The sequence below is a fragment of the Aspergillus multicolor genome (genome assembly GCF_047715735.1).
Source record: "Aspergillus multicolor strain CBS 133.54 unplaced genomic scaffold BDW74scaffold_12, whole genome shotgun sequence".
Taxonomy (NCBI): domain Eukaryota; kingdom Fungi; phylum Ascomycota; class Eurotiomycetes; order Eurotiales; family Aspergillaceae; genus Aspergillus; species Aspergillus multicolor.
The window spans coordinates 468,848-493,436 of NW_027395963.1; the positions used below are offsets into that span (position 1 = coordinate 468,848).

General features: G+C 51.7%; 9 protein-coding genes across 9 annotated transcripts; 4 read left to right on the plus strand and 5 right to left on the minus strand.

The window, feature by feature from the left end:
• The first annotated feature begins 100 nt into the window (after positions 1 to 100).
• On the plus strand, positions 101 to 2,137 carry BDW74DRAFT_153214 (flavin-containing monooxygenase). The gene is made up of 4 exons (XM_073724485.1): positions 101 to 310; positions 366 to 744; positions 820 to 1,391; positions 1,457 to 2,137. The coding sequence occupies exons 1-4, from the start codon at positions 143 to 145 to the stop codon at positions 1,982 to 1,984; spliced, it is 1,647 nt and encodes a 548-aa protein (XP_073583924.1). The 5' UTR covers positions 101 to 142; the 3' UTR covers positions 1,985 to 2,137.
• On the minus strand, positions 2,138 to 3,294 carry BDW74DRAFT_153218 (40S ribosomal protein uS15). The gene is made up of 4 exons (XM_073724486.1): positions 3,033 to 3,294; positions 2,946 to 2,978; positions 2,591 to 2,637; positions 2,138 to 2,529 (listed from the first exon to the last, which is right to left on the minus strand). The coding sequence occupies exons 1-4, from the start codon at positions 3,232 to 3,234 to the stop codon at positions 2,356 to 2,358; spliced, it is 456 nt and encodes a 151-aa protein (XP_073583925.1). The 5' UTR covers positions 3,235 to 3,294; the 3' UTR covers positions 2,138 to 2,355.
• Positions 3,295 to 3,970: 676 nt separating this feature from the next.
• On the minus strand, positions 3,971 to 4,915 carry BDW74DRAFT_20294 (uncharacterized protein). Its single transcript, XM_073732188.1, has one exon. The coding sequence runs from the start codon at positions 4,708 to 4,710 to the stop codon at positions 4,177 to 4,179; it is 534 nt and encodes a 177-aa protein (XP_073583926.1). The 5' UTR covers positions 4,711 to 4,915; the 3' UTR covers positions 3,971 to 4,176.
• Positions 4,916 to 8,369: 3,454 nt separating this feature from the next.
• On the plus strand, positions 8,370 to 11,051 carry gprM. Its single transcript, XM_073724487.1, has 3 exons — positions 8,370 to 8,928; positions 8,985 to 9,068; positions 9,123 to 11,051. The coding sequence occupies exons 1-3, from the start codon at positions 8,853 to 8,855 to the stop codon at positions 10,430 to 10,432; spliced, it is 1,470 nt and encodes a 489-aa protein (XP_073583927.1). The 5' UTR covers positions 8,370 to 8,852; the 3' UTR covers positions 10,433 to 11,051.
• A 1,771-nt stretch (positions 11,052 to 12,822) lies between these two features.
• On the minus strand, positions 12,823 to 15,196 carry BDW74DRAFT_20321 (splicing factor u2af large subunit). The gene is made up of 6 exons (XM_073732189.1): positions 14,986 to 15,196; positions 14,901 to 14,932; positions 14,330 to 14,852; positions 13,419 to 14,285; positions 13,155 to 13,366; positions 12,823 to 13,108 (listed from the first exon to the last, which is right to left on the minus strand). The coding sequence occupies exons 1-6, from the start codon at positions 15,011 to 15,013 to the stop codon at positions 13,082 to 13,084; spliced, it is 1,689 nt and encodes a 562-aa protein (XP_073583928.1). The 5' UTR covers positions 15,014 to 15,196; the 3' UTR covers positions 12,823 to 13,081.
• Positions 15,197 to 15,396: 200 nt separating this feature from the next.
• On the plus strand, positions 15,397 to 16,724 carry BDW74DRAFT_178206 (8-oxoguanine glycosylase OGG1; the record flags this gene model as incomplete). The annotated part of the gene is made up of 3 exons (XM_073729136.1): positions 15,397 to 15,491; positions 15,536 to 16,290; positions 16,336 to 16,724. The coding sequence occupies 3 exons, from the start codon at positions 15,397 to 15,399 to the stop codon at positions 16,722 to 16,724; spliced, it is 1,239 nt and encodes a 412-aa protein (XP_073583929.1).
• An 863-nt stretch (positions 16,725 to 17,587) lies between these two features.
• BDW74DRAFT_20334 (fanconi-associated nuclease 1) lies at positions 17,588 to 20,539 on the minus strand. Its single transcript, XM_073732190.1, has 3 exons — positions 19,807 to 20,539; positions 18,285 to 19,749; positions 17,588 to 18,230 (listed from the first exon to the last, which is right to left on the minus strand). Exons 1-3 carry the CDS (start codon positions 20,310 to 20,312, stop codon positions 17,721 to 17,723), a joined length of 2,481 nt encoding a protein of 826 aa, XP_073583930.1. The 5' UTR covers positions 20,313 to 20,539; the 3' UTR covers positions 17,588 to 17,720.
• A 154-nt stretch (positions 20,540 to 20,693) lies between these two features.
• Positions 20,694 to 21,694, plus strand: BDW74DRAFT_20351 (DPY30/SDC1 family protein). Its single transcript, XM_073732191.1, has 3 exons — positions 20,694 to 20,784; positions 20,947 to 21,296; positions 21,380 to 21,694. The coding sequence occupies exons 1-3, from the start codon at positions 20,767 to 20,769 to the stop codon at positions 21,465 to 21,467; spliced, it is 456 nt and encodes a 151-aa protein (XP_073583931.1). The 5' UTR covers positions 20,694 to 20,766; the 3' UTR covers positions 21,468 to 21,694.
• Positions 21,695 to 23,119: 1,425 nt separating this feature from the next.
• Positions 23,120 to 24,281, minus strand: BDW74DRAFT_178209 (RNA recognition motif domain-containing protein; the record flags this gene model as incomplete). Its single annotated transcript, XM_073729137.1, has 4 exons — positions 23,120 to 23,577; positions 23,629 to 23,975; positions 24,058 to 24,169; positions 24,242 to 24,281. The coding sequence occupies 4 exons, from the start codon at positions 24,279 to 24,281 to the stop codon at positions 23,120 to 23,122; spliced, it is 957 nt and encodes a 318-aa protein (XP_073583932.1).
• Between the last annotated feature and the right edge of the window lie 308 nt (positions 24,282 to 24,589).

Here is a 24,589-nt window from a genome sequence, read left to right on the forward strand (position 1 = left end):
CCCCTGCAAGAAGTTAGAACGGACCGGGGGTGTCGGTCTGCTGACCTATTTATTCCCCGCCCAGGCAAGCAGACGCAGCTGCATCTCTGCCTGAGTTAACCTCGCCGTCTCCCGCTCATCTCGCTACAGGAAACTCGCAACAATGCTCGTCGACACCGACGTCCTCATCATTGGCGCCGGGTTCTCCGGCGTGGGCTTCGCAATCCGCCTGCAGCAGAAATACCCACGCACAACCTTCGAGATCTACGAGAAGGACCAGCAGCTCGGAGGAACATGGTGGGCGAACACGTATCCCGGCTGCGCTTGCGATGTACGCTGCCCTCTATCCTCCTTTCCTCCTACTCCCTAATACCAGCGTACCGCAGGTCCCATCACACCTCTACTCATACTCCTTCGCGCTGAACCCCAACTGGAGCGAGCAATTCTCGTCCCAGCCCGAGATAGCTGCGTACTGTCGGGCCGTCGCCGAGGAGCACAATATCCCGCGGCACATCACATTCCGCTCGACCGTTCAGGCGGCGGTCTTCGATGAGCCCTCCGGGACGTGGACCGTCCGCATCCTCGACCAGCAAACGGGGCAGGTTTATGAGCGGCGAGCGAGGGTGCTCATCTCGGCTGTGGGCTTGCTTTCTGAGCCGAATGAGTGTGAGATTCCGGGGGCGGAAGAGTATAGGGGACGGCTGTTCCATAGTGCGCGTTGGGATCATGGATTTGACTGGGAAGGGAAGCATGTTGCTGTTGTTGGTGCGTTGTTTACTCTCTAAACTCAATTCTTGGCTTAGGGCTACCTAGGCTGACTTTGGTATTGTGTTCGCAAAGGCAACGGCTGCAGCGCAACGCAGTTCGTCCCAATTCTAACCAACAACCCGGGGAGCGCGAAAAGCGTCACGCAGTTCATCCGCCAGCCTCACTGGCTCGAGCCCCGGCCGAACCCTCGATACCCGTCTGCCGTCAAATGGGTATTCCGGCATGTACCCCTGGTAATGCGTTGTTTCCGGTATGCCATCTTCCTCTACCTGGAGAGCTACTTCAAGACCTTCAAGCTTGTGGAGGGGAGAAAGACCCGTGAAGGGAGGATGAGGTCCCAGCTCGCATACTTGAAGAAAATGGCACCGGAGAAGTACTACGACATCCTGATTCCGAACATGGAACTGGGCTGTAAACGACGAGTTATGGATACGGATTATCTTGCTTGTTTGCACAGGGAGAACATGGAGCTTATTCGTGAGGACCCAATTGAGCGGATTACTGCAAATGGTGTACGGACGATCTCGGGCAGAGATATCTATGCTGATGCCATCGTTCTTGCAACGGGATTCAAGGGATCTCAGCCTCTGTTTCCTCTTGGAAATGAGATTCGCGGGGAGGGAGGTGTTAGTATAAGTGAACATGTATGTGCCCTGCCCTAACATCATATGTCAAGAGAAGCAAGTTGCTGATACATGCTCGCGTGCAGTGGGAAAACAGCATCGCCCACGCCCCGAACGCATACTACGGCACCTGCGTCTCGCACTTTCCAAACCTGTTCATCCTCGTCGGACCGAATACAGCGACGGGACATACATCTGTGCTGTTCACCGCTGAATGTCAGATCGAGTTTACGCTCAAGGTGCTCGATCCTATATTGACTTCCCTCTACGCGTCGCGGTCCAGGCCATCCATCTTCTCGAGGATTCTGCGGTTCATTTCGAAGCCCTTCACTCGCAACCAGAAGGAGATGGTGAACAATCCGAATATAGTCGCCCTAGCCCCGCACGCAGAAGAGAAAGAGAGTCGGTGGATTGAGGAAGCAAGTAGGGACTTTGTCTGGACGAGCGGATGCGCGAGCTGGTATTTGCATCCGTCTGGGCGGAATACGACGCTCTACCCTGCGAGCCAGGTGGCATTTTGGTTGAGAGGTGTGCGCGGGCCTGAGCAGGGGGATTTTGTGTATAGGAGTTCTGGAAGGAGCTTGGAGGGCGACGGGGTAAAGTATACTGATTGAGTTGTTGCTTAGGATTTTTGGGTTGAAATTTGGTTTAGGGCATTTGGAAAACTATGAATTGGAAGGCACGGCATGATCTTGGAAAACAATGTTTGGGAATTTATCTGTCAAATATCTATGCGACGCGGATACGAGAGAATGCAACAAGTTCGGGTAAAGAACTTTTTATATTTTAGATCTCATTGACTCGCGGCAACCTCGGCCACAGGTCTAGCTAGACTGATAAATCCCCCTAACTAAACCCACACCAGCTCATCACTCAAGGCCATCCATTTCGGAATGACTTGAGACAAAAAAAAATAGCGGCGTGACCTCGACTCGTCGACAAAACAACCAGACCCGGGATATCACACACAACGGGAGTAAACCGCTTAAGCGACCATGGTGCTGGCAGTAGCGGACTCGTACTTCCAGGTGGGGGGGAGGACACCGACGGTCTTGTAGTAGCGGGACAGACGGTGGATACGGGACTCGATGAGAATGAGGCGGAACTTGGAGTCCTTGTCCTTGCGGTTGCGCTCGAGGTGCTTGCGGACGGCGACGGCCTGGAACATGATGATTAGCATGCGGTGAATTCAGAATCGGATTGGAAATGTCAATGCTTACCTTCTTGATGAGGTGGTACAGGTCCTCAGGGATCTCGGGGGCAAGGCCTGTGGGACATCACTCTGTCAGTTTTTGAAACCAAACAGAGGCATAACCGCAGCTGCATTTCTGCGTGCTGGGTGGCTTTCTACGAATGGCGTGCGCTGGTGACATCGAGATTCTCGCGCGAGGTAGGCGGTTGGTTGCTGGCAGAGGAAGAGTCGATCGTGACAAATTCTCAACCTGTTACCGGTCTTCATCTGCATGAAATCTCTTCCTCGTTGGCAACCTCCAATTTCATTTCTCGTCGCAATTATCCCTCAATCGCCCAGCGCAACCGGTCTACACGAAGGAAGTAACAAAGGTGATGTCGTACCGTTGGACTTCAAGATACGGAGGATCTTGTTACCTATTGATCATTAGCCTCAGTCCCTCATTTCTTTCGAAATCAATTCCAACATACCAGTGACAGTCTTGACCTGGGCAACACCGTGGCTGTCACGGAGGACAACACCGATCTGGGAAGGAGAAGCACCCTTCTTGGCGAGCTTGCAGATCTGGTCGACAACCTGCTCGGTGGTGATCTTAACCCAGGGAGCGGGGGTGCGAGAGTAAGGCAGAGCAGAAGAGGCAATGCCCTTTCCCTTGGAGTGAAGACGACCCATTTTGAGTGATTGAGGTTGGTGTGTGGTGGTTGTCGGACGGGTTGCGGTGTTGGCGATAGCAAGTCGGTCGGAGAGGAAGCAAATCTCGAATTTGTCGGCCTTGAGGGTTTGCGAAATCCAGTGTGGGGACTGGGTCATGTGTTGCGTTGTGGATCACGTGTTGCGCTTTCGCTTAGGTCTTAAGCTCCAAATCCAATCAACCTTTGTTTCTGTTGTTCTTCCAGATTTGCCCGACCGCTTGGGTTTCGAACCGGACCGCAGAAAATTTCTGTCCGTTGGTCAAGGGTCTTTATCGTTCTTTCGACTACGGCGACAGCGACAGTGTTGATGCTACGTGTTCCTCACAGGGAAATTTGTCGTTTACATGGCATTTGATCGCTTGGGGGATTGAGAACGCTCTGGGAGCGTAGTAGTAAAGGTAAGCTTTTCTACCATCTGCTTTCTCAATTCCTTGCATGATGAAACACACCTTTCTTTTATTATTTCTGGTACCTCTTATGTCAGGGTCTCGGTCCTCGTGGTCGAGCCCAATGATCTAAATGGACTTCTGATACTGCTTCGTTGCTCAATCGTTACTCAGCTGCTTTTGTGAGGAGCTTAACTAACTCGACTTGATTAGGACTTAACAGACCCCCCTCATATTCGTCCTACCTTACGCGACTTGGATACAATCCGGATCGCGGAGTTTAGAGCAGATAGCGCACTAGTCTTGAATAATAGAAATACCATGAGCTTTACCTTTGTCCTTGCCATGCGGAAGCTTGTCTTCTATCCGTACAACTAAATCTAAACCCAAACCCTGGGCTTTGAGTAGATGGATGCAAACCAGGTCCTCACTTGTCACATGCGTAACCGACCCGTTCAAATCACGTCCTAACTGCCGACCAGCTGCTGTAACCTCGTTTAGACTCTACTCACAAGTTTGAAGCTTACCAGCCGTGGTCAACTTGGGGGTGTAACGAGGACGAACAGATTCATGGTTCTTCCATGTACTCGAGCAAGGCGAGTCCCTGAAATGTCATGCATAGTGCCGAGACATGGAAGAGTTGTAGCAAGCCCACTCAGGAACCCCATCAGAGAAGCAAGGAAACTAGATTCCCAGCTCTTCTCGGCATTGCTCAGAGGGTCTTGACGCGAATCCCAGGTCGCAAGTCGCAACCTCTGCGCAATGGTGTTACACCACTTGTGAGCTACTATCAAGTTTCTCCAGGTTGGACAATGGCGTAGAAGCAGGGTTGCGCATGAACAGCTCATTCCTGCAGCTCTTTGATGGGGGCCATCCTTGGTCAACCCCTGCGGACTCGCGGAGTAAAGCCTGTGTATGTCCAAGCGCAGGGAATTCTGTCCCTGCACTGCTCCGTCGACATCACTCCCGCAGGCGGGATATTCTCGTGTGTAACGTTGAACTTGATCCACCGGAGTGCAGATAACCTTGATCATGACGATGCTTTCAATCATTCTCGGAATCGAGCTCATGGGATCCCAGCTTCGTAGTTCTGCAAGTTGCCTGGAGTGAATTGGACAAGGTCATGGTAGTGAGAGGTGGTGCATCGCAACTTGGTGTCAACGATGGCGATGATGACAAAAGCTGCATCGTTGAGTTCCTGCGCCGCTCCACGATACCCAGTCGCTAGGTTAGCCAGAAGCTGAAGAGCGAGAGATAGAGCGAACTATATTTCAACATCATGCGCGCAATCCGCGATCTTGGCTAAGCAATCCGCCCGAGTATCGCAAGTCGATAGGCACGCGGGAAATGAGGGGTCAGCTCGGCGAGGGCAAGCATGTTTATGCAGTCGGCTATCCAGTGTTGATAGTTGGTCGGCGTGCGGAATAGGGGAGAGAAACCGATCCTGACGGGAACGACGGCGGCGGCATCGTATGGAATTCACAAATCAGGACTGTATACAACGGTCAAGTAATGTCTTGTAAAGACAAGGGCTGTACAAAGTTCAACAGCTCGTTCGTATCTCAGCCGATAGCTCCAAGGCGCTGCACGCGGCACGGCGGCCGAAGAATCAATCAGACTGCGCAGGCAGTTAAGGGTGAAGTCGAGGCAAAGCTGCCGAATCCCACGAGCTGCGGTCAGGTTGGTGACGGACCTATAGTTGTGGCGGGTGGCTTGCCTGCAGAACCAACAGGTCTCACCGTCACCCCTAGCCCTAAGAAGGCGGCGCCGATTGGCTGGAAGAGTATGTGATCTTGCCGACCGCGCGCTTATGCGTTGGCCATACAGCTGAAGCATCTGCAGCGTCACTGACATGGCTGCAGTGCGGAGGATCGACGAGAGACGCCACAGGCTGTGATGCTGATGAGATCTTGCAAACGTGACCTGTGCTTGATTCCTTTCGTTATGTCGATCGGCCGATTCGCTATTCTCCGGGCTGTTGCTTTGACAGCCAAGGTTCCCTATCGCCAGGCTCGCTTCGATGATAAGAACGGTACTCGCGAGTTCAAGGGTTGTCGCTTTCACTGGTCAATGGCTTCTTGACCTTCCCCTCAGAACAAAAACGGGAACCTCCGGTCTCCGTTGAGTAAGGTATCCTCGTCTATCCCGTTTACTGCGGCATTTCGTGGTTCATGCGACGCCATACTCCGTAACGTCAAGGACACTGGGAGTAATGATCGCCAGATGCTACTCCGTAGGTTTGGTACGGCGCAGAGGCGTCGCTAAGCAATCGAAGTTCTTTGTTCTGCTCCCCGCCACCAATCTCGGAGGTCCCGAGTCCAACGTCCACAGCCTCAATTCGGTTTTTATCGATGGAGTATACTTGGCAATGTGCCTGATGGAATCATGGGGATGCAACAGCCCCGCTTAATCTTCTCGAAGGGTAGATTGCTTTATTGCATAGCCGAGCCATGGATCCCGTTTTCATGCCGCTGATGTGAGCAATGCAAGTTCATCACACGATAGGACCAAAGACATTCCATTCGAGGTGGTGGGAATCTCGGTGAATATGCTCGAACTGCAGCGGCGGAGAGATGTACACCGGCGGAGACGAATGCATGGATAGGGTTGGATTAACTGAAATCGAAGCTGACAAAAGATTCCAGAACTCCATTGCTGACTGCGGAACATGGACTAGGGTCGGAGTAAGCTGCGAGCAATGAATTGATAGTCGCGTCGTATTCTTTATATTGTGGCTGCTATCGCAGGGTCTCGAACGTTACACTAGTTGATTGCCCTTGTTGGGGTAGACTAGAGCTGATCTCGATAGGACTGGGATGTTGACTTCGTGATCGAGGCCATTTTCCGTACCTTGGGATATCCACAATCCGGGCTTGGTAAACTCTGGGCGTAAGATTTAACGCGTGGTTACTAACGATTTGGAAATTGTCTTGATTGAATCCCCACGCGAAGACAAATAGCGCTGTCGCAATCGGCACTCCTTATTTGGTGCCTGGCGGTATTTTATGGCTTATGGCATACCCGCAGAATGTCAGTGACATACCAGCAAGCACAATATTGGAAGTGATAGGCATTCTCGATCAGATACGAGAGAAGCGGGTGGGTGAACCGTGGTTGACTGTTTTCGATACCTGAAACAAGTGGGCAAGCAACGATCGACATTGCTTCAATGATTTGAGGGAACCTAAAAAAGGCGCCGACAATCTATACTTGTTCGCGAGAATAATGTCCATGCGCGCGCCGAGGTACTCGAGGACACTCTGCCAGTATGCTAGGTTTTCTGGAACCGGTCCGGAAACCGACTGTCTACCGCATGTTCCATGGTTGTTCGTTGGCCAAGAGAGGTACTCGAATATTGAATACTTGATACTGATCGAACACACGCGCAGCATGCCCCATTTGGAGTTAGTCTGGTATAGTGGCCAGCATGTGGTCGGTTTGTGCGGCTCTTTATCAGTGCTCATGATTCAGAACGGACAGCACCTTGTGCATAAGTTATCCGAGAGAAAACCATCTCAGTGACGTACAAAAGACTCGGTGCTATCATGCCCGCGTCGTTGAGGATCTAGAATGCTTGACCACGAGCCGATGTGAAACCTTCAGTGCACAGCACTCGCCATATTTTGGAAGGATCTTCGCGTGGCAGAAGTTAGAATCCACTTCCATACGTGGAAGCCGAGAGATGTCAAACTCCGTACCGACGTCGACCCGCCGACTCAGTGTGGAGGAAACGCAGGAGGCCTTAACTCCAGTGGAACTATCTGCCTCAGAATAACCCCGTCAGCCAAGTGCCATGGATCATGGACCATAGGCCATGGCTAGATACTCAGGCAGAGGGCGATCAAAGGCATTATTCAGATTTTAGAAAGAACCAGAATAAGCAGATAAATCCCCCCAAGTTGAACGATTATCATTCGCTGAATAAAAGGGTAAACGTCGCAGCCGAGCTGACAGACGCCGCCATGCGCCAGTAGCCTCGTGCGAGGAGTCGACGACAAGGCACCAGGGGCAAGGTTGCAGCTGTTGCAGCCCGAGTGGCCGTGATGATGAGACGGCCGAAGTTTCTCTGGAAGGCAGCGTCAATCAGCATGAGGGAAGCCATGGAACATGCATGGCTAATGCCGCCCCGAGGCGCTAGGCCTGGACTTGATACTGTTTCTGGTATAGCTGGCGGCGAGTGGAGGATGGCCTGACGGAGCCGCGAATCCTTGTCAGCTGCGGGTAAACGTAGCTGGGCAGCCTGGGCTGGACTGTCGGGGTCACTTACTCGAGCTGCTGCTTGGAGAAGGCAAATAATCCACGGAGCAATAGCAGGCGCTGCTATTTCGAGCACGGGGAGTCGAAATTTCCGGAGCTTTAGTTACAGCACCATCTCATCAGAAGAGTTCGTAGCTTTTGCGACATACTCTGTACTCCAGACTCGAATTGACAAGAGGCGGAGACTAAAATAGATTGCGGATGGCTAATCGTGGAGCAATTGATGGCGAGCCTCGACGTCGACCGGAGTACTGAGAGAGGATTCTCGAGGATTCATTGTGGGAGAGACAAAATAGATTACGACTGGTAAGATCTGGTATGGTACGGTATCGACTGTACAGCCCCGCCCAACAATCCCACGCCCACTTGGGCCTCATCTTGATACACTTCTCGGTTCTCTCCGGTTGATTGGAACCCCATGAGACTCTAGCGTGCTATCCAAGTGCAGTTTCTCTCTCGTCTTTGGATGCGCACTGCTCTGGCTCCCCACCTATCCCACAACCCCCCCTGATGCCAAGTCAGTCTCCGCCGCTGTCTCGAGGGTTCTTTTGCAGCCCTCAATCCAATCATGTCCAGCTGGAGGCAAATCGCGTCGATTTCCGTGCCTGTGAGCGAACGGGCCTCCAGCTCGCTCATCATTCGTCCCACGGAAATCTCTTTTTCATCGGAGCTGCTGGGGGACCGTCACAGACCACTCCGTACTATATCTGGCTGTGTCTCGCCCCTCCCCCATCCATGCCTGTCTTTTCTTGCTTTCGCCTTCGATGCGATAACTCGATAACTACGTCTCTTGTTGCTCAATCGCAATTGTCGCGTGGCTGCGAGCCTCTGCCACGAGGTGTCCAGTCTTGAATGTTATACAGAACCCACTGCAGTCAGAATATGCCCACCACGCTCACCGTCGCATTGACCGCATCCGTTACGTTTCAAGAAATCCAAAAGTGACACTCGCAGCATGTCTGGGAATAGTTTGAATGGGGAGTGCCCGGTTCCGTACTACCAAGAGTCGCTCTTTGACACTGATGGTGGATGTATGTTGTTACTTTATGTTTCCAAACTACGCTCCACTGACGGATGCCCACCGTAGTTCTCAACGGACGCCTCTGCCAGCCCTTGGGCAATGTTACCTGCTGCCTGCCATGTCCACAAGCATCGTGGATGTATGGAGAAGGTACGGCCTTCACTCCTTACGCTTCTGCCATATTTTCTAACACTGTACTTTCAGAGCTGCAGGAACAAACAAGAATCGCAAGCTGGGTCTCCGTCGCCGTATTGCCGCTCTGTGTATTCCTACTTATATCGTATGCGGTCCTGCCGGCAAAACGAACACACCGTCACTATCTGAGCATCTGCTTTACCCTGGGCATATGCTGCATGCAAATCGCCTTCATCATTCCCCTCGGTACGAAGCCAGACCAATGCTACAATGAGATCACGCCTCGAGACATGTATTCCAGCGTATCTTGTGCCTTTACCGGCGCAATGCTGCTCTTCGGCGGATGGGTGGTTGTGGTGTTCAGTTTTATCCGCACCGTTGCATTCCATCTGCAAGTCTGCTGGGAAGTGATTCTCGGGCCTCGGTTCATGTGGGGGGCATTCATTTGTGGTCTGGGAGTACCAGTCGTTGGGACATCGATTATGCTTGCCTTGACAGGAGTATCGTTTCGGTTTGGCGATGTCTGCCATATCAACATCGAGAAGAGCTTGCAGGACTATTGGATCCCCATTATAGCATTCTCAGGTGCAGCCCTGATTATGCAATTTAGCACCATGGGGTACTGTGTGCACATTTACATCAAGTCCCTTTACGACACTGCATCGACCACCAACAGCTCCAACATTCCATCCTATACCGCCAGCGCCGTGACTCTCAGCGCTCGTCAAGCATACCGCCGTGTCCGCAAGATTCTCAAGCTACAATGGCGCAGCAACTGCCTCGTTCTCGTCATCCTCGCAAACGTCCTCATCTTTGCCGTCATCTTCATCAAAACAAACAACCAAACGGAAATGACGCCAGAAAACCTCGAAAAAGCCCTGCCGTGGCTCATGTGCCTTGTAACAAGCGAGGGAGATGCGTCACAATGCTACGACAAAGCCAGAGATTTTGGACCGAACAAAGCTACGCTGCTCGCGCTTCTCATTCTCTTGACGCTGGTCGGTCTCTGGAACTTTGTTCTATTTGCGCGCCCCTCTATGTTCCTTGGATGGTGGGACTTGATGTACCGCCCGAATGACCGCGCGCAATTCGAATTCGTCTCTGCGGACGCACGCAAAAAGCGCAGCGACGCAAGCAACTATGAGATGCTATCACCGTTCAAAAACCCCGAGCCGTATGCAGAGCCATACGCAGAAGCCTACCCCCGGGCCCCAAGCCCTGCGTACACCGCACGGACAATGAGCCCAGATCCAAACAACCACTACGGCCGAGACGCACGATATGTACGGCCATCGATGAGCTTTTCTGGGCCACGCCCACCAACCTCGCAGAGTCGAGACTGGGATCCGGCGTCTACATTTGCGCCGGGCAACCGATGACACCTGTTTCTCTCATCTACGTTCATATAATACTTCCTTAAAAGCAAGCAATGTATATCTACGATGCGCACGACTATACCCTAATTTCCCTTATTCTTTCTGTTTAACTGTCAGATCTTCTGACATGCATATGCATATTCACCGGCCAAGGCGCCCAGGAGCTATTCAATTTCGCTTCTTTTCTCCTTACCTATATGTACGTGTGGCGGGTCAACGTGTGACAGGACAGGCCGGAGTATTCAGGAGTCGGTGGGATTCCTAGAGCAAGGGCATGGCATGGCGTTCCAGACCTGGTATAGCAATACAATAATGGATTCATTTACATCTATGAGAAGCACGTTTTCACTAGATTCTCGGCAGTCTAAGCCGGAGACATATCCACGTTCAACGTCGTTCCAGGGATGCTCTTCCCTGCAGATCATACGACTCATGGCATAATCTACAGCAGTCGGTGGTAATCAAAGAGGGGTTTAGTTCATTGCTCATTGAAGTAGTCAATCCGAACTCGGAATATCCTACAAATCCACTCTATTTTCGTTCTATCTATAAATTGGCAGATCTACAGTCACCCTTGGTAATCTCCCGCCCACGAACCTCTGACCAGCGGGACCGTTACTGCTGATTTTTGGGACGTGATGGAAGTATTCTGGAAGCCTCGGCATTTACATGTCTTCGTACCAAACACCTCTTGGGTCTGACTCGAAGAAAATTACTCTTGACGTCTCCTGATCATGCACGATGACTATACATGCAGCATCGGCTGTTCCAAGCATAGCCAGGGCGTGGTTCGGCCTGAAACACTTGTCCATGTCTTCTCTTCCCTCCAAGGTTCTCAAGTGTAGACTACTGCGCACATGATCAGATATAGAAAGAATGGTTCTCCCCTCCCCACGTGGGAGTACCTACCTACTCCGTACTCTGAAACTCCCGCGCCGAACACACACTTGATTCTCAACGAAACACGCCCAGCCACATGACCCAGCCCCATGCGCATTCCCGTACATAGAATATCTTAGCCTCGGACGTTTACTTCCAGAAGGTTTTTTTGTTCCATTCCAGACTATACTTGCGCGTCCCGTTGATCGTAGGCACCGCTGTGAACGGCCAACCCCGCCGGACGGAGTCGCGAGGGCCATGGACGTTACACAAAAGCGACAGGCATAACGCGCACAATTCGTCTGTTTGGGATAATTCCCCGCTGAGCGTAGGAGTCGGTTTTGCCGTGCGGCACTTGGCCATATGTCGTCTTTCTTTGTTGGAATGGACGCTTGGAGTAAGTCTTCCGTGCTCGACCCAGGATGTCGGGACTTTGGGTATGGATCATGCGACTGTGGCGGGGTGTCTCTCAGTTATCCAAGGAATAGACTGCGAAGTCTATAACGGGTTTTAGGCTACTCTTGCGGTACGTAAATGTAATTGCAGGGCCTCGACTGTACCTGTCAGACTTTAGCGCGGAGTCTAATGGAGTAGGTAGCTAAGCCTCTGTCTCTGTCAGTAATAAGTAGAGTTAAAGAGCCGAGACTGGAGTCCAGAGTAAGAGTGCGCTATTTCCGAGGCCCCTTCCGAGCTGGAGATGGCATAGAGGCTGGAACCCACCTATTTAGGGTAGTCTAGGGTAGGGAGTATGGAATACGGGTAGGGTGCCCTCGGACTCGGGGACAATATAGGCAGGTGGATAATGCCACTGCTATCAATAGGGCTTGGAACTGATTTAATCTATTTCTTTTATCTCATCTCATCTCATCTCCAGACTCCCTAAACGAACGTGGTGTAAATGTGTATCTGTAATTGTAATACACCATCAAAACCAATATATTAAAACCAAATTGCAGCGAATCCTATGAAAATCCTTCCACAGTGCAGGAAGCGAACATGTTCATTGTTCCCAGACCTTCGGCGTCATTTCGCTGCGTCCCACAATGCCATTTATCTTAATATGCGAGTAATCTCCATCGCGAACTCGATGGCCACAATGTGATCTATCGTATTACTCAATCTCAATCAAATTGAACTACCCCGTGGGGATATAGAACGTGGTCCCGTAAATAACGTGGCTCGGAATCTAGTTTTTCTTCCTACTTCCAGATGGTGGTTGGATTTGTCGAAATGCCGTGTTCGCGTCTCGTTTACTTCGGTCTTCGGACCACTGAAGGGTTTAATTGAGGGCTTGGCTTTTGCCTCGGTCTGGGATATTGGGACTGCTATTGACAGGGGAGGAATACGTAGTATTAGGACGGATTCAGTAGCGAGAATATCAGTGAGGGGTTATTTCTCTCTCTCTGGTTCTCATTTCCATGTGATGGACCATGGTAGGACACCGCGAGGAGACGGCATTCGGAATTCAGAGTCAAACTATTGCGTCCAGGATTACTAGCTGGAGGTCCGGTATAATCTGATCCATGGTAGGCTAAACTAGCCTGCCGCATTGACATTTAACGGCCTGGGTCTGACAGCCAGACTATTGACTACTAATGCAGGTGGACCAGAAAGAGGGTTTGATTTTTGCATTGATCGCTATGGTACATCATTAACCCAAGGACAAACCTGACCGACCCTGCGTTACTGTATATCCCTCGGGAATCTCAGATAGGAAGGATATGATAGAAAACATCGTGGAATGAACAAGTCAAAATGCGTTCAGATCTGCGACTACCAGGCGTTGACGTCGAAGTTTTCCTGCGCTCGTTAGACATGGCCAATATATGGGATATGCGAGACTTACCTCGGAGAAATACGTTGTGACGACAGTTCTGTCGGAAAACTTTCTGCCCGCGAGCGACTTCAGCGCCGCTGTTGTTGCTTCCACGGTCTCAAATTTGACGAAGATCTTGCCCACACCTGGGGACTGGCGGCTGCCGCCTGAGGGACGGGGGATCTTCAGTTCAAGGACATTGCCGAACTTGGAACATTCCTCGCGCACATCGTCGCAAATTTCTATCACAGTCAGCATCCGTTATTGCGGTTATTGGCTAGTGAGAGGGCCTACCCTCGTAATCTTCACCATCCATGAGCTCCTCCGGCGTTACCATGTTCAGCAGCTGCAACACCCGGCTGGTCTCAAGATCCTGAGAAGTCGTCTTGGCAAACATGGACATCGCGTTGACTCCCATGTCCAACCCAGCTGCCTGGGTCATACCGATACTGGCTCGGACAACCTTAAGGTGTCGGTCGCCCAGTTCCATGCCGTTGAGACCCTGAACAGCGATGGTGGTAGTGTTGGGATCGGCGTATTCGCAAAATGCGATACCGCGGGACTCCTCAGTTGAAGAGTCTTTGACAAGAACAAAGGACTTCAGCTCGCCGAAGGACTTGAGCAGCATTGTCACTGGCTCCTCTGGAATGTATTGCGGAATATTCGAGACGCAGATCTTGTTGGGTGAGTCTGGAACATCCTTCATCAATGATCCTCCCTCGAGCTCCTGCTCAGCAAGGTTGGGGACGATGTAGTCCTTGGGACGTCGCACTTCCAGACCCTTCGCTGCCCCGTTTGCCCCGTTACTCTCCTGCTCTCCCATGGTAATCCCATCAAACGCAAGCGCTATAGTAGTGTCGCTGGGCGACTTGAACTCAAGCAGTGCATATGTGCGGTCGTCCGAGATCTGGGCAGAAATGCACGGATCAATGCTTTGGATGACATTGAGCCCGTTGAGTTGAAGGTTAAAGAAAGAGACCAGGGATTCCGAAGTCGCGTTCGGAGGCAGGTTGTACACAAAGAGACGTTTCGACTGTCGGGAGTTGGACGGCTTGAGGGCTGAGGTGTCGGCGGTGCCACCGCCAGGCTGGTTCATGAAAGCCTGAAGGCGGCTGGGGTCCATCGGCTGTTGTCGAGGAGCTCCGGGGAGGGGGAACATGCCTAAATTGTCAGCTGTGCTCTAACTTAACAGAAGTAAACCATACCTGATAGCTTCGCCTGCTCCGCGGTGACATTCTCGTACCCAGGAGGCTTAATGTCCCACTGTGTGAGGCGGCGCTGTCGCGTCAATACCGACTGCACATCGGTCAAGTCGGGCGTCGGCTCCCTCTTGCGCGAGGGAGACGGACTCCTCTTTCGGTCTCTCCTGTCTGCTCCACCACCACCGCCGCCGCCGCCGCGCTCCCGGTCGCCGCGCTCTCTTCGAGGCCGATCCTCAAACAAATCTCTGTCTCTCTCGCGACGCGTTGGTCGCTCATCGTAGTCTCTGCGTCGGCGATCGCCCCGGTCACCCCGGTCGCCTCGATCAGGTCGGTCACCTCTTTCCCGATCATAGTCCCGATCGTCCCGGCGGCTCGAGTAGCGATCCTCCCGTTCCCTTGCACGGTAGTCACGGCTGGAAGAGTATGAATCGGCTTCGGCTTCGCGTCGGGAGCCCCTAGATCCGTAGTGCGGGGATCTCGACCGTCTTCTCTCTCCTCGATCTCCGCGTTCGCGTCGTTCGTCGCGCTGCTAGATTGTTAATAGAGCTTAGTTAAATTGAAATGTAACACCCACGTAGTGGTCCCTTGACCGACCAGAGTCCGCCCCTGGGTATGTTAGTTTCGACCGTGTAGAATTACCCAGCTCGATGAGAACTCACCCCTAGATGAGTAGGTATCACCGTTCATCCTGAAACCAGCGCGATCTCACTTTTGTGAGCTCCTTTTGATCTTTGTCTCGGATGGCAACGCCGGGGTCGATTGTTGAGCGAAAGACAGGCAACACTAATAACACCAAGATAAATATTGAGTGGAGTCGAAATATGACAGAAAATGCGATCGAGAGGACGGCGAACGATCTCCAGATAGCAGTTGCGCTGGACGAAAACTCATTGAACTCGCTCTCAGAATCTCGATCGGCGCGAGCAGCAGATTGCCTAAGCCTGTTACAGTTAGCGTGAGTCCAGCGGTGAGCTGACCGCTCCCTCTTCTCGGAATAAGCATGGCAGAATTAACTATCTGGTCTTCACCAGGGACATGAGTTCACAGCTTCATCCTAAATCTGGACCAATATGGCTATGGGCTTTTTTTCGGAATGGCGCAAGCTGCCAATTAGCCTCAGCGAACTATGCATAAATACCACTCTGCGATGTGGTCAATCATTTCGGTACCACTACCTCCTATTTAGTTATCCAAATGCTAACTTAGCAGATGGCACAAAGTCCCCGATAACGACGAATGGCGCTGCGTCCTCTACGGCCGTCTCGTCTCCCTTAAGCAAGACCCAACACACCTCCACTACAGGACCTACATGAATCCAAAGCTGGCAAGCTCAACAAACGGCGAATCGGAAGACACCACATTGGACATCATCAAGCACTACTTCAACCTAACCTCAAACCTAACGACCCTCTATGCGCAATGGTCTTCGTCAGACCCGAACTTCCGCAAAAAGGCCTCTCAATTTACAGGCATTCGTATCCTCCGCCAAGACGCCTGGGAAGCTTTGATCTCGTTCATCTGCAGCAGCAATAACAACATCGCGCGGATCGGGCAGATGGTTGAGAAGCTGTGTTTGAACTATGGCGTTCACGTCGCGGATGTTGATGGTCGGGAATATCATGATTTTCCGCCTCCAGAGCGATTAGCGGAGGATGAGGGTGTTGAGGCACGATTGCGAGATTTGGGATTTGGGTATCGCGCGAAGTACATATACAAGACCGCGGTTATTGTTGCGAAACAGAAAGAGGCCGGGTGGTTGAACTCTTTGCGGAACCCCGAGGCCCCGGCTTTTGGGTCTGAGGTTGCCACTGAGCAGGAAGAGGAGATGCCGCCTGAGGGACGGAGTGGGTATCGCGAGGCGCACGAGAAATTGCTTGAGCTGCAAGGTGTCGGACCCAAAGTTGCTGATTGTGTGTCTTTGATGGGACTGGGATGGGGCGAGTCTGTGCCAGTTGACACTCATGGTAAGTTCGACGTCCTGTCTCATTGTTCAAAGCTGACTAATTTAGTATGGCAAATCGCCCAGAGAGACTACAAGTTCGGCAAAGGATCGCACAAGTCCCTAACGAAAGCTACGTATGATGCAGTTGGGAACCACTTCCGCAAACTTTGGGGCAAAGAAGCAGGATGGGCTCATAGCGTCTTGTTTACTGCCGATTTGAAGACATTCTCGGACCGGTTGGTGGCGACGACAAAACAAGAGAAGGTTGAAGTTAAAGTGAAGGAAGAAGAAACGAATGGGGCTGAGATAACGGCAACAGAGATAGAGACAAATGTCTCTCTGAAGAGGTCTGCGGATGAAGATAAGATCAAGCTGGAGCCGGACGACAAGAAAGTCAAGCTAGTGACGGACTCTACCACTGGCACACGAAGAAGCTCCAGACGATTACGACGATAAATCTGGGACCAGTCGTCATGCTGACCCGGCCAAAGGCATCTCTTGGGGCTTGATGGAATGATGTCCTCACAGCGCACCTACGCGACGACCCGGTCACCCAGCAGACTGGAACCACCGATCTGCAAGTCTCGGAAAAGTGCTTTGGCCCAATCCCATTTCACAGAAATCGGAATAAGGCCTGCCTTCAGCACATCTCTAAGCTCATGTCTGGTGCGGCTAGAGAAACCTCGTCCTGGTGTCGAAGAGCGATTCTTCTAGTCAAATCTCTTTCCCCAGCGGCCCCGCCTGAATTCGCTAGAGTTCCGCCACCTATATCGGCGAGAAGAGAGCAACAAAGCAATGGTCTACTTGCCCTGTATTTCAAGCCCCGCTGTGGATGGAGCTGACGTATCCCGTGGTTTATTATGGAACTGGATACTTCACCACGCAAGCAAGACTTTCAACGGATCACGGATTATTGGCTGCCCTTGAATCCTCTTACTCCCGGTCTTTCCTGAACATATCTGACACCTTTACATCTTGTCTGCTTATACAAATACACCTTCAGCCACAATGTACAGCTACTCGTGCAAATAAGTTGATTTACAAAATAGACGTGACGCAGAGACCTGGAGCATTGCTCATTCTTTGAATTGCTGCCATTGAGTCAGCTTTTTCGGTGCGGTGATCGAAGTTGGAATTGGAAACTCCACATGAGAGAAGGACCGTGCTTAGATCGGTATTAATGGGTAGTTCGTGCAAAACTTAGCGGTGGAAAAGGCCACCAAGGCAGGGTCGGATAGGGCTGAAATGGAAACTTACACTACGGAGTAGTGGCGGATATGCTGGTAGCTAGTACAAGGCGTATGTAATTTTGTTAATTTATATAAGTCTGTGTAAGATTTATGGCCGAGTAGACTATATACTATGCCAAGTGATATACAAGATCTATACGGAGTAAGCCACCCAACCAAAGCGCCACACCATCCAACCCAAGAATTCGGCTAATCCAAGCATCTAAACCTTCCTAACCTCCCTCGCAACCGCATTACAAAGCTCAACCCTAACCCCAACACCAAGGAGGACATGGATCCAAAGCCTCTGCGTATCACTCAAGCGATCATTCGCACTCTTCACCTCCACAAAACACACCTCTTTCTTCTCCACACTCCAAAGGAACAAATCTGGCACGCCTCCACCTCTCGCCTGGTACTCCTGCGCCATAATCTTGCATATCGCAGCTAGTGCCTCGCCCTTGAAGCACTCTACCATTTCGAGCAGGTCTTCAAGTGGGAAGGACCAATCCAGGCCGATGGCGCAGGGCTGCGTCTCTGAGTACTGGGCGTGGACGGCGCGAATGAGAGAAGGGGCATCGCCGTTGGTGATTTGCACGAGGCGGTGATTTATCTCGGATGCGCGCGAGGGGTAGAAGGCGTCTGTGTGTAGGTCTAATGGGCAGGTTTGGAAGACAGTCTGAAAGACGTTGGGAATGTAGGTGAAGATTATGTCGTAGAAGAGGTAGGCAAACTAATGACGTTCATGATTAGCATTACTACCGAAGACGAGGGGGGCAATGTTTACCAGTGTTCGAAGGATCCCACCCTCGGAGTGGTATCCCTTCCAGCCGTGGTCTCGGTACCAGCTGAGACACATGGCTTCAACTCTACACTCGGCACCATCTTCAAGCTCGTCAATCCAGACGGTTGGTCCGCTGCGTTTCGGGGTGATTGTGAGTGCGTCATCTTCGTTGTTTTTGTCCTTGACTAGGGGTGGTGTCCGAATTGGGGTATCCTCGCGCTCAACCTGGATGCCCTCGACTGTACGTTCTTCTGGCTTGGAGAGCGCGACGTGCCCGAAATCATGCTGCTCCCGTTTGACAACCTTGAGTGCTTTCTCGAGTTTATGGATCCGCTTCTGTAGGTCATGGTGGTAGATCAAGTGGCAGGATGGATCTTCGAGGCCTTCCTCGCATGTGCGCAACGCGATGCGTCTCCAGTGTTTCCTCTGAGCTTCTTCATTGCGCCCCTCGGATGGCATCAGGGTCCACATGTAGTGCTCCTCTAAGAGTGCCTTGCGTTGGTACCATGCGCCGCGTCGAGCGGGGTGGAATAGCCGCTGGGCAAGTAGCTCGGATATGATCCTATGCTCCTCTTTGTACTCTTTGAAGCGACCTAATGGATGCAGACCCTTATGTAAGATTCTAGTGTAGACCCAAGCGGGCGAGAAGCGACGTAGATACGCGCCTTCTCCGCATTCGTAGATGGTATCTTCCTTCTGCTGTTCCTGTTCGAGGAGGGTCTTCCATCGCGGGTAGACTTTGTAGGCTAAGTCTTTGATTTCCTGTAGTCTATCCTTGGTTGGTGTCCCATTAAATTCGAGGAAGTTGTCTATTTTGTACTGCGTCCGCAAAGCAGATTCAAACTCTAGGAGAATCTCCCTTGACGAAAATATTGAGCTGGAACGGCAGACGACAAACTCAGGAAAATTCCTGCGGGATATCTTTGCAAGAATGATAGTGGTAAGGGACTTCTCCGTCCACTCTGTCGATCGGTAAAAGACAAGATGAACCCGTTCGAAGAGTTCATAAGGGCCGGACGCAAGCCGGATACAATCCCCAGTATAGTCCAGAATCTTCTTAACAAAATGCTCTTCCCGATTTGAATTATTCGACGTGTTCCATCCAAGTCCAGTTTGTTTTTGACTCGATTTGTGTAGGGCCGTGATAAGCTCTTGCTTGGACTTGCCCTGGATCTTGGCTTCTTTCGCGAGGACTTTCAATTCATCGAGCAGTAGCATTGATGAGGCTTCTTCCACGGTAGTGATCTCATCAGCTGTATCAGCAAACCGAAACTCGCAGCTCAAGCCTGGTTCAGACGAGGACGAGGTATCTGATGGGCTCTCGATGTCCGAGAAATCAGAAGTAGAGAGGTCCCTAGTCTTCTGTAAATCCGCTACCACTTGCGGCACATCAGCGATATCCGAGTGATACCCCAACCTATTCACTCGATGCCACGCTGATGTCTTGCGCAGAAAAAGACGGACATATCTAGAAGGTCAGTCAACAGAATCCTCCTAGCAAAGAACAGATCATTCAGAAACATACAGATACTGCGACTCATAGGATAGCTCCCTCCAGTGGCGAAACACCTCTTTCTCAGATTCACTGAAAAGGTGCGCCTCATCAACTAAAACCGTATCTAGTGCGAGGTTGAACGCATCGACGTAAATAGAGCTCCTTCCCTTTCGCCACTTGCCGTCTCGCATCCTCTCCTGCAGAGACATTTCTTTATCGTCGCCATCCTCCGCTTTTTGAGAAGACTCATACTCCTCTATTGCCTGGGTATCTGTGTTTATGGCGGGTAGAGCGGACTCAAGCTCAGTCTGGCTACCTGAAATGGGGCCATCGTCATCTCTCAACGGTCCTTCGTCGGCAGAGGCAAGCGATAATGAGTTCTCGGTCTTGAGTGCTGGAGGCTCGTCTAATGTCGACTTTTCGGAGACTTTTCCAATTTCTCGGTTCGGCTTCGTTTGAGGCGTGGAAACTTCAGGTGCGACTTTTCGACGCTTTACAGATGGCCGGCTGGTATCCCAATAGTCAAGGAGGGACATTCTTGTACAGACTTGGTGGTTGAACGATCGAATTTAGGAGGAACATCGGTAAATTATCGCGCGTTATCGATATATATTTCGGAGCGCGGGCGAGTACATTTCCACCACAATTTAGAACGGACAAAAGAAATAGTCAGGACATGTAAACAAGGTAAGAGAGCATAAGGAGAGACGAATATCCAAAAGCTCAAATCCACCTCGTCGTTGTCGCTCCCCTGCCTCTGCCAGTCTCTGCCGATAAGAACCAGGGAGCCGTGATGCGTCAGCCGAAGACGTGTCGGCGAGACACGAGGTCACCTGATCAATTTAAGCTGCATGAGCGAAACACCAATCCGATGCCCAGGTCGCTGGGGAGATAGCTGAGCGTACAAACATTGCCATTTACCAAGAATCTAGCTAGCAAACGCCATAGGGACTGATTTCCAGCCAGTCATTGTCTATACCATCACCAGCCATGACCGACAACGCCCCAGTAAGTCCATACTCCGTATATACAGCTCCACACCCCCTCTCCGCCATCCTCTCCGCCCTGGCATTGTCAAATACTGCCCACAATTTCTCTGTCTCTGCGCTTCAACTCTTTCATTCCACTGCTCTCAGTACGCCGGTCTTGATTGCTTATAATACGCACCAGACCACGATCGAAACCGTCGCATACACGCCTACTTCCCATCCGAACCTCAATCCTACCGCATACTCCACGCCCACAGACCCAGCACCACCACACCCAGCACCACACCCAGCACTATCAGCAGGGCACCCGCGAAGCCTCTTCCGAACGCCAACTCCAAACCCATCAATATCAACGCCCATGGCTAACGAAAACGCCCAAATGTCCTCGTCTAGCGCTGGTGCCGCACACACCCCGACTGCGGACTCCATCGCCTCAACTGTGCGGCCTGGCGGCGCCCCGGCTCGTGTCTATATGAACGAGAAGATCGTGCCGTATTTGCTGGAGGGGATGAAGACTGTCACCAAGGAGCAGTACGTTCTCCTCCAACGTTACATCACATTACCCTGCCTAGGGGATGGGCTGTTGGTGGAGTGATCGCTAACCGCAAAAACAGACCGGCGAATCCCTTGCGCGTGCTGGGCGAATTCCTTATCCAGAAGAGTAATGAGGTTGAGGGACAGTCTGGGAGGGCGCCGGAGTAACCGGTTACCGACAAAGGTGGAATTTGATTTGCTTCGGATATAATATCTTGGTGGTGATGCACGCGCTTTGAGCACTCCACGGGCGGTTGGTCAAAGTGAGGCGGATATAGCCTATTGGTCATTGCGTTCAAATCAGCGTGGCGCTTCCTGCTTCTTTTCTTGGTCACAAAACTAACGTGCGCATTCCTTCGTTGTGCGCAACATTATCCGATCGCGCTCGTTGATTCAGATGGCAGGACAATCTACTGCTACTTCTGTGTTCATCTTTGCAGAGGTGAAGCGAGTGTTTACAAAGAGCACAGAAAACGAGGGGGCGCATTGATGCCCTAGAGATGCCGCGCTTACTCCGGGAAAGAGATGGACGTCATTGAGTCCACTAACTCGGAGCGCTTAGAAATGGGGTAAATGATTGGTATATTTCTATCTCTAGCTTTAAATAGAAAGATGATACCAATCAAACCATGCGAAATTTGAAGAACGGAGTGCAATAATCAATGTGCTGGGAGTAGTAAGAATCATGCGTCTTCTGATGGCAACGGTTAGTGCAACTCAGGAATCGAGTACAAGGAACAATCCCAGTGGCGACTACAACGGTAGAATAACATGAAAACCCGCGTCGTAGTGTATGCGTGGAGATTAGTAGCCCCGTCATTGAAGGCACCATCCCAATCCCACTAATATCAATTGCCCAGGGTTGTCAGATAACGCAGTTGAGGCACTTCTAGAACCCGTGTCAACGCGAGGGTAATATTGACAGCGCGCCCTGGGGTATGCATTAGCACTCATCACCATAACTTACCTTCCGAAGACCCAGTCCTCGTTAGGCAAGGTAGAGGATTGAGATAAATGGTATGGTGCGCCGATTACGTTGAGCCTGTGCGCAAGTCGAATTCTAAGGCGAGAGTGGCTGCTGTAACCCTCGCAGTACTACAGGCACAAACAACGGTATGGCGGACTGGCGGAAAGTGGCCGAACTCCATGTCGTGTGCTTGCTTGTATGAGAGCGAGCGAGTGCATGCATGACATATTTAATGTGCTCCTGGCCGAATACAATCGAGTCGTTACGTAGAAAATGTTGTATAAGACGAAACATAGGCGAACAGCTGACTAGCGAGATAACGACCAATTTTCCGGTGAAGCTGGAATGTAGGAGTGCTGACCCATCTGACAATCCGAGGAATTACAACGTTGATAGAAAATCCTGCACTTCCCTGCCGCCATAGATTCCGGTGTATCGAGTGAAATAACATAGAAATATCAGCCTGCATCCGATGGGTGTTGGTGACTTTCGAGTGATGCCCTAGTTTCCAGTTGCAGGACTGGGGACGGTCGAATGGCCGCTAGCTGACGACGTTCCGAGTTCGCTCAACAGGATTTGAGAATTCGACGACTTTTCTTCCGAAAAAAACAACATAAATGACGCCCAAGCGTTGACTTGTTGAGACGGCCCCAACGAATCGTGCCATTCGAGAAAACAGAAAGATCATACCGAGGGGGAACATGAAAACGGGAGTGGAAGGGGTTACAACATTAAGGACAAGGTGGAAGGGGAAGAAACGAGATATCAAAAGAGACACATAGGAAAGAGCTTCGAGTCGTGTGCCACCCTGCCCAGGCGGGAAGGCATTTGTTGAAATTTGGCAAATACCGACCTACCTACCGGCGTACCGATCTTCACCACCACGGGGTTCATAAGAACGGGCGGGATACGGCTCGCGGGAGGGAGCGCCATGTCCGTAACTGGGAGGGTTAGCATCACGGTCATAGTAGCCACGGCGTTCGTCACCACGACGATCATCGCGGCGTTCATCACGACCGTACCGTTCCTCACGGCCGCCGGAGGAGGAGGCATAGCGGTCAGCTCCACCGCGGTATCCACCACTTCCACTGCCACCAGGGCCGCCTGCGTAGTCGTCCCGGTAGTCGCGTCGGCCATAGTCGCGGTATTCACGGCTGCCGTAGTCGCGGCGATCGCTGTAGGAGTCGTAACGGCCGTAGCCGCCGCCGCGGTAGTCGTCACCACCACGACGCCAGTTGCCGCCACCGTAGCCGCCACGGCGGTCATCGTAACGGTCGCCACGGCCACCTCGGCGTCCACCACCGCCGAACTCTGAAAGGCAGGTTAGCTATTAACGTATTGTTTAGGTAGAGGAGTACTAACCACGCTTGGGAGGACCAAAGTATTTGCCGGGGGTGGGAGTTCTAGGGCGGCTACGACGAGCCTTCTCAATGCTAAGAGTGCGGCCTTCGATAACCTCACCTTGCAAGCCCTCCTTGGCAGCGTCTGCCTGCTCAGCAGTAACCATGTTGACGAAGCCAAAGCCACGAGATTCCTTAGTGTGAGGGTCGACCATGATAGAGCAGTTGTCAACATCGCCGTATTTCTCGAACAGACGCGAGATATCGGATTCAGTCAGACGTGGGTGGATGCCGGTAACGAAAAGGTTGGAGCCAGAGTTGAGAGAACCCTCGTCATCATCAAGCTGCTTACGGGGATCGATGGGTCCACTGATGAGTGTCAGCACGAAGATCGCGTAATTTGTCCGACCGAGCAAGTTTATGACGAGCTGATCATCAAAGGGCGACATACCGCTCTCGCTCTCGCTCGTCGAGACGACCGTTGGGAGAACGGCTGCGAGCGCGATCAGCACGGGGTTCGTCACGGGGAGAGGCGCTGCGGTCGCGAGCGAAACGCGGCTCCTCTGGAAGAAGAAGCGCCAGGTTAGTTTAGTGTCACCAAAATCAGCTGCTGGGGTAACGGTAGTTGGACATACCATCGTAACGGCCGTTCTCGTGCTCGTATTCGGCAGACATGGTGATAGATTATTCAAGTGAGAATTGATAATTAACTGAGTAGTTGAGGTTGGTTAGATTTGATGTAGATAGAAGGAGCGCGTAGCACAGAGCGCGATGGTGTTTGAAGGCGCAGAAAATTCCGCAAACACTGGGAGGAAATACCTCAGAAGGGCAACCTAGAACACAACTAGAACAAAGCTGGCGTGTTTTTGGCTGTTTGAGATCTGACAAAGAAAGAGAATGGGTAAAGAAGAAGAAAAGAAAGAGGGAAGGGGAAGAGAGATGGAGGAAGGGATGGAGGCGAGATGGATGATGATGAAAGGAGA